This window comes from Pecten maximus, chromosome 5, assembly GCF_902652985.1.
Source record: "Pecten maximus chromosome 5, xPecMax1.1, whole genome shotgun sequence".
Taxonomy (NCBI): domain Eukaryota; kingdom Metazoa; phylum Mollusca; class Bivalvia; order Pectinida; family Pectinidae; genus Pecten; species Pecten maximus.
In genome coordinates this window covers 8,099,923-8,105,922 of record NC_047019.1, presented here as the reverse complement: position 1 = coordinate 8,105,922, position 6,000 = coordinate 8,099,923, and the positions used below count along the sequence as shown (strand labels likewise).

General features: G+C 36.0%; 1 protein-coding gene across 1 annotated transcript in view; it reads left to right on the top strand.

Annotated features, from left to right (window-relative positions):
* The first annotated feature begins 3,493 nt into the window (after positions 1 to 3,493).
* LOC117327039 (pyrokinin-1 receptor-like) overlaps positions 3,494 to 6,000 on the top strand; it is a 40,713-nt gene continuing 38,206 nt past the window's right edge. Inside the window, exon 1 of the mRNA XM_033883862.1 lies at positions 3,494 to 3,985. Within this exon, the coding sequence (XP_033739753.1) occupies positions 3,736 to 3,985 (250 nt within the window). The 5' untranslated portion in view covers positions 3,494 to 3,735. The remainder of the gene's footprint in view (positions 3,986 to 6,000) is intronic.

The window sequence follows — 6,000 nt, the reverse complement described above, 5'->3', positions numbered from 1 at the left end:
GGCCACCTAAGGTCATACGTGGACAGTATCCACAGACAGAGTCACCTAAGGTCATACGTGGACAGTATCCACAGACAGGGCCACCTAAGGTTATATGAGAACGGTATCCATGGGCAGGGCCGCCTAAGGTCATACGTGGACGGTATCCACGGACAGGGCCAACTAAGGTCATACGTGAACAGTATCCACGGACAGGGCCACCTAAGGTAATATGAGAACAGTATCCACGGACAGGGCCACCTAAGGTCATACGTGGACGGTATATCCACTCAAGGTCGAATTGGGAAGGTAAATATAAATGACAGGGATATTATGGTCATACGGGACAGTAGCCATGGAGGACAGTGCCACTTAAAGAACATCCTTATTGCCATTTTAAATATCATACGAGAACACGATATCCTAGAATAATTAAGTTATTATATCAAAGAAATGTTATACTTATTGAACATTATATCGTATTACAAAGGCCCGTTGGATTATTCCAGGGTATAATTGAGATAGACATTTTGAATTATTATATCTTATGACAGCATTGCCCTTAAATAAAAGGTTGCCGGAACATCAATCCATCATTTCCTGTCTGTCAAGTAGATGGCCGTGCTATGGTAAGTAGGTTTTGACATTCTAAAATCATCTCTGGGGATGAGGTTTTTCAAGAACGCTTTATGGACATTCTAATAATGAAATAATTATAGACAATACAACAATTCTAATCCATGTTTAATATAGTAAGCTGTATGTTATTGCAGCATAAAAAAGGGAATGACCATTGTCAGACTGATATAAATACATTTGGCTGTGCAAGAACATGAGGTTTGTTAATAGCCAGCGTCTTACCGAACAAATACATTATGTAATTGTGGTATTAGCATTGTCTTGTACAAGGATGTCTAGCAAATGCCATTGACCACAAATAGACGGGTGAAGATTTGGGGCTTTATACGAATATCTACTTGACTTATACAAAGGACTTTATGCTCATGTCAAGAGCTTAATGTATAATGCAGCAAAGCCTGTGACACTATGACGACAGAAGAAAAATATTATATTTGACTCAATGGATCAGAGGGAATCCCAGAATGCTGTATTTTATTACTTGTATTTAGCGTTATGTTTTTTTTTATGATATTTTGTTTAATATCAAGACGATATACATGTAAATTATCGGTTGTGTGATTGGATAGCGAGGGAAATGCCTGGAGCAATGTCAAGAAGTCAACTTCGTCATAATGGATGGAATGGCCATAACAGACTGACAGGGAGGACTCCAGACATATTGATTTACCCCACGAATGATACTAAGTAGCACTTATATGTAGTTAGTATTAATCAATTCAGTAATTATACATCAATTGTTACCAAAAATAATTGTTATTTCTTGCGTCCCGTTAAGAAAGACTTTTTATTGTTTGGGTTGGTTTAAGGAGGCTTTATTATAAGATCGGTATTGTTATCATTTGTTCTTTACGAACGTTACATCGACATATTTTGTTTACTTAGGAGATTTATCTATTTATCTCTATCGATATGTCTAAGTATCTCTATATAGTCACAGTGTTGCATGTTCACGCAACCAGCGAAGGCTTCAATTCACGAAGTCCCTGGTGGTAGGGCTAATGATTTGCTAGATGTATGTAAGACTTGATTTATAATCTTCATCTTTTCTCTTATTTAGAAAAGCACATTTCCTAATATCTGCATTGACAATGTTTAAGTTTGATGTTTCAAATCGTAGTCTTTAACCAAATCGCTGCCACGACAATTTCGAAGATAAAAAAAACATCTACCTGACAGTGACCAATACCTGTCGATAAGAATTTCAGACAAATGTCCCACTGAAGGGTGTTTTCATTAATAATCGTCACCGTATGTGTAATAAAAAAGGTATATTTTAAAACTTACATTTTGAAAATATTAATAAAAAATTATTTTCAATAAATGTTTTCCTATACTATATGTATAACGCAAATATACCAATGTCAATTACTACAATAAATTAGAAAACTAAAAAACACCATCAACATAATATTAATGTCTCTATTTTGAAAAGAAACATAATGCGGCAACACATGTATTTAAATTATATTATCCTTCCCACATATAAAACCAGGCACGTCCTTAAATGACTCTGGCTGTTAATATGACGTTAAATAAAATATAACTAAATATGAGTATAAATGTATACCTTAAAGTAAGCTTTATTTTACGAAACTAGCCTAGATGTTAACCACTTATGCTGTTAACACCATCATAATATAATCTATACTTGTCGCTGATGGTAGTAGATGAATTCGTTCCTATGCGGGACTATTGACAATTAACTTAAATGGACAATACTGTCAAGGCGGCAACGGATGTTTGTGATTGATTGGCCCCGAGCTGAGATGAAAGTTGCCCAAGTCGTGATGAAAGCGAGAGTCACCAATGGTTCAGTAACACACGTCTTGGACGGCGGTTCACAATCGTTCCGTGACGGTAAGCCGCTGACGATGGATTTAGGCTATAGATTGTACTAATGGGGTGTGCGAGAGATGGAAGTCCATTGTCATTGGGAAGAGAATTAGTGCATGCATTGACTTAACGCTTACTGTAATACGCGTCACAAGGACACTGCAAAACCGAATTCACACAGAGGATATATTGGATATATTGCGCTGTACAAATGTATATATTTTTGCTACAGATGTAGGGTTATTAATACAAGTGTGTTTTTCCTGCAGCTGTTTGAAGTCATTATATTGATAGATATACCAGACCGTAATTGGCAGTTCTGATTACAGCCAAATGGTCACCACGGGAACGTAATGCTGTGCGTTTCGGGACATTGGCTTTAATTGATCTCTCTAGACATTGACAACTTTTCCTCACTAGCGTTGCCTAATAGGTGATAAGCGTGTCATTCTTAGACCAGCAGTCATCACCGCTATATGAAGTCACTAGATCATGGTCCAACGGAATGTACTTTAAACTTAGAATCGGGGGAATCGATGTCCATTGGCGCTTGAAATTATGCCGTTAATTGTCATCGAACTTGTTTGAGTACGATAAAGGAAGCACCATGATAACATCATTTCTATTTGACTCGGAGCAGGGATTGTTATTATTTTGAGATTATTTGGATAAAGATACATATGTAAAGCCGTAAGCAAAATTTATTCAGAGAACAGTCGGTATAAGTATGCTCTGAAACGTGCGAGGAAGGGACAGGGTATATTAAGTGAAACCGCTGTCACTCCAAATTGACCCATCAATGCAGCGATGTTTGCTAGCTGTGAGGTGTCGTGTTTAGCAGTGATTACCACTGCAAAAGCCGAGTCAAGAATCTGGATGATTATTCATACATGAAAGATTGGAAAATATTTTAAACTTTCTGCGAGATCAAAACATCAACAGCAGCTGGTTGTTATTTCATATTCGCATGCAACCATTCATGCTATATGTAGTAAGGTCTGAAGTAAAAATTGATTCCATTCCATGTAAGATAATTTGAAGAGAGAATGTGAATTTTTAAATTTATGATCTTCTTTTCATAGGATAATGTACACAAGAGAGTGATATTTTCCTTTTTATTTCGGAGAAATGTGCGGAAATAGTAAAAACAGTTTGATTCTTACTACGTGTGTGGAATCAAACTATGATTAAATATGATTAGTAGAACTTGTACATATTATTGAACAAACATACGCCTAGAGACTCCATCAATTTGTATTATTTTCGATTCCGGTGGTGACAATGGATGTTAATGGTACTACCCTGAGTACGCTGGCGGAAACAGATCTGTTATTGCAGTTACTAGGGGATAAGAGGAAGGGGCTACCTTCCGTTGTCACTCTTACTATCGTCTACTGCATCATCTTCATCACTGGTGTCATCGGAAATGTGAGCACGTGTCTCGTTATCGCGAGAAATACCTACATGCACACTGTGACCAACTACTACTTATTTAGCTTGGCTGTATCCGATACTCTTACACTAGTGCTTGGTAAGTATGCTAACATTTAGTTTTTTCTTAATCAGTGTCTATTTCTGTTAAAAGCATAGGATATGTGATATTTTCTAGCACAAACATCGCCTGCTTTCCTTGTATGCTGGAAATCAGTAGATAGTTACCATCGGTGCAGTCATAATAAATTGGCGGAAAACAGTCATCAATATCTCGTTAGATACGAAAATGACAGGGAAGTCAAAACAATGTAAGACATTTTCAAAATTCACTCATTCAACTAGTTAGTCATTTCCAAGAAAACTGAACATGCATTTTCACGTGAATATTGCAGATCATATGACTTTATTGTAATCATTGTTTCCAAAAGAGCAAAATAGCATATCTGTGTTAAGTATCGACTGGTTCGTATCTATGATGAGTTCCGTTAAATACCGTTTTCCTTTAGTATATTATATATATATATAATAAAAATTTGGTAATTCAATTTGATAGTTTTCTCTGACGTCATCGTTCTCTAGTGGTATGTGAAAATTATTAAAGAAGCAAAAACGCCTTTAATAAGTTTAGTACTTTAACGTCTCAAATAAGTATTGGTGTTAAATACGATATGACATGTAGCTAATGATATTAAACTACATCTCCCCTCATATTTCCCTTTGACACGTAATATTAAGCTGTTTGAAATATCCTCTTGAAAATAATAACGCTACCTCCGCTAAATAGACAAGTCGAGTGTCTGTATGTAAGTCATCATTAAAAACTACCAAACAAGAACTGCTAAACCAAAATCAGGTGTGGTTGATGTATTGAATAGACGGATGATGTCCATAATAACACATAATGGCTGTTTAAGAAAGGCGCCTGCATGATCATTCCCCGCGCCTGCATGATCATTCCCCGATTCAACATCATCACGCAATTGTTTTCAACTGTATTCTTTTATTGTATGTGTGTAATTGCATGCCCTAGGTCCATAAGTGATAAATGGTTGTCTGTATCAGCATGTACTGTTTCGAATGTCAACATTTACTCTCCTCCAGAAAAATGAAAAACAAAATCATCCAACCATTGATACTAGGAGTATACAAACATGACTTAACTTATTATTTTAATTGGGCTTAAAGATACAGTTATCCCCAGTACGCTCATATTTTGACGTACTATGTCAATGAAAAAAAAAACCCAAGAAGATCATGTAAGGAATAAATAGCATTATTCATTCTAAGGAAGTCATTACTCAAGTCATGCATGTTTGATTTTAATTGATTGGCATAAAGTGGTATATCTGTGTTTATCTATCTATTTATTTATCTATCTATTTATTTATGTATCTATGTATGTGCATACGGCAATATTAAAACTCATGTACGAAATATTTAAACATATGTTTTCAATAATTCATCATATAGAGACAAACCTCTTAGAAGCTTATTGTAAGCCATTCAATTTGTGCGGCAATGCATTTTCACGAGGTTTCTTGCGTATACTTCTTCGTGTCGAGATGTTTTCGAAAAAATAACAAGAATTTCAAGAAATGTCTTCCTTCAATAATTAGTTATGACGTTAAAAAATTGCCAGACACCTGTTGTCCTCGCCTGACTTGAAAGCCGACTGTCGATTGATATATAGTGTTGACTGCGTGACTGAAGCACTGGAAGGGAATTGAGGCTTTTGTTGACTTTGGTTGTATGGAATGGTACAAAATAAGTGCAAAGATGTAGGCGTATTAAAAACAATCTTGTCCAAACCTTAAAATGATAGCGCCCTATATGACGTTTTTCTGGAACAAACAAGTTCATGACAAATTATTTTCGAAATTGTTTTCATACGCGATCACCGCAAAAATGAATCACTTGTGAAATGTTTTTGGTCTACACTTAAACCGAAACTGTGAATACGTAATACCATTACCGTTGCCATGACAGCCGATTAAGGCCGCAACTACAGATGTACAAGGGAAATGAAGGTCGGTCCGATATATCTACTTTGGAAGTTTTGCAATTGAGAAGTATGGTAGGACCCAAACTGGGAAAAAAACGTCTTTGACGTTA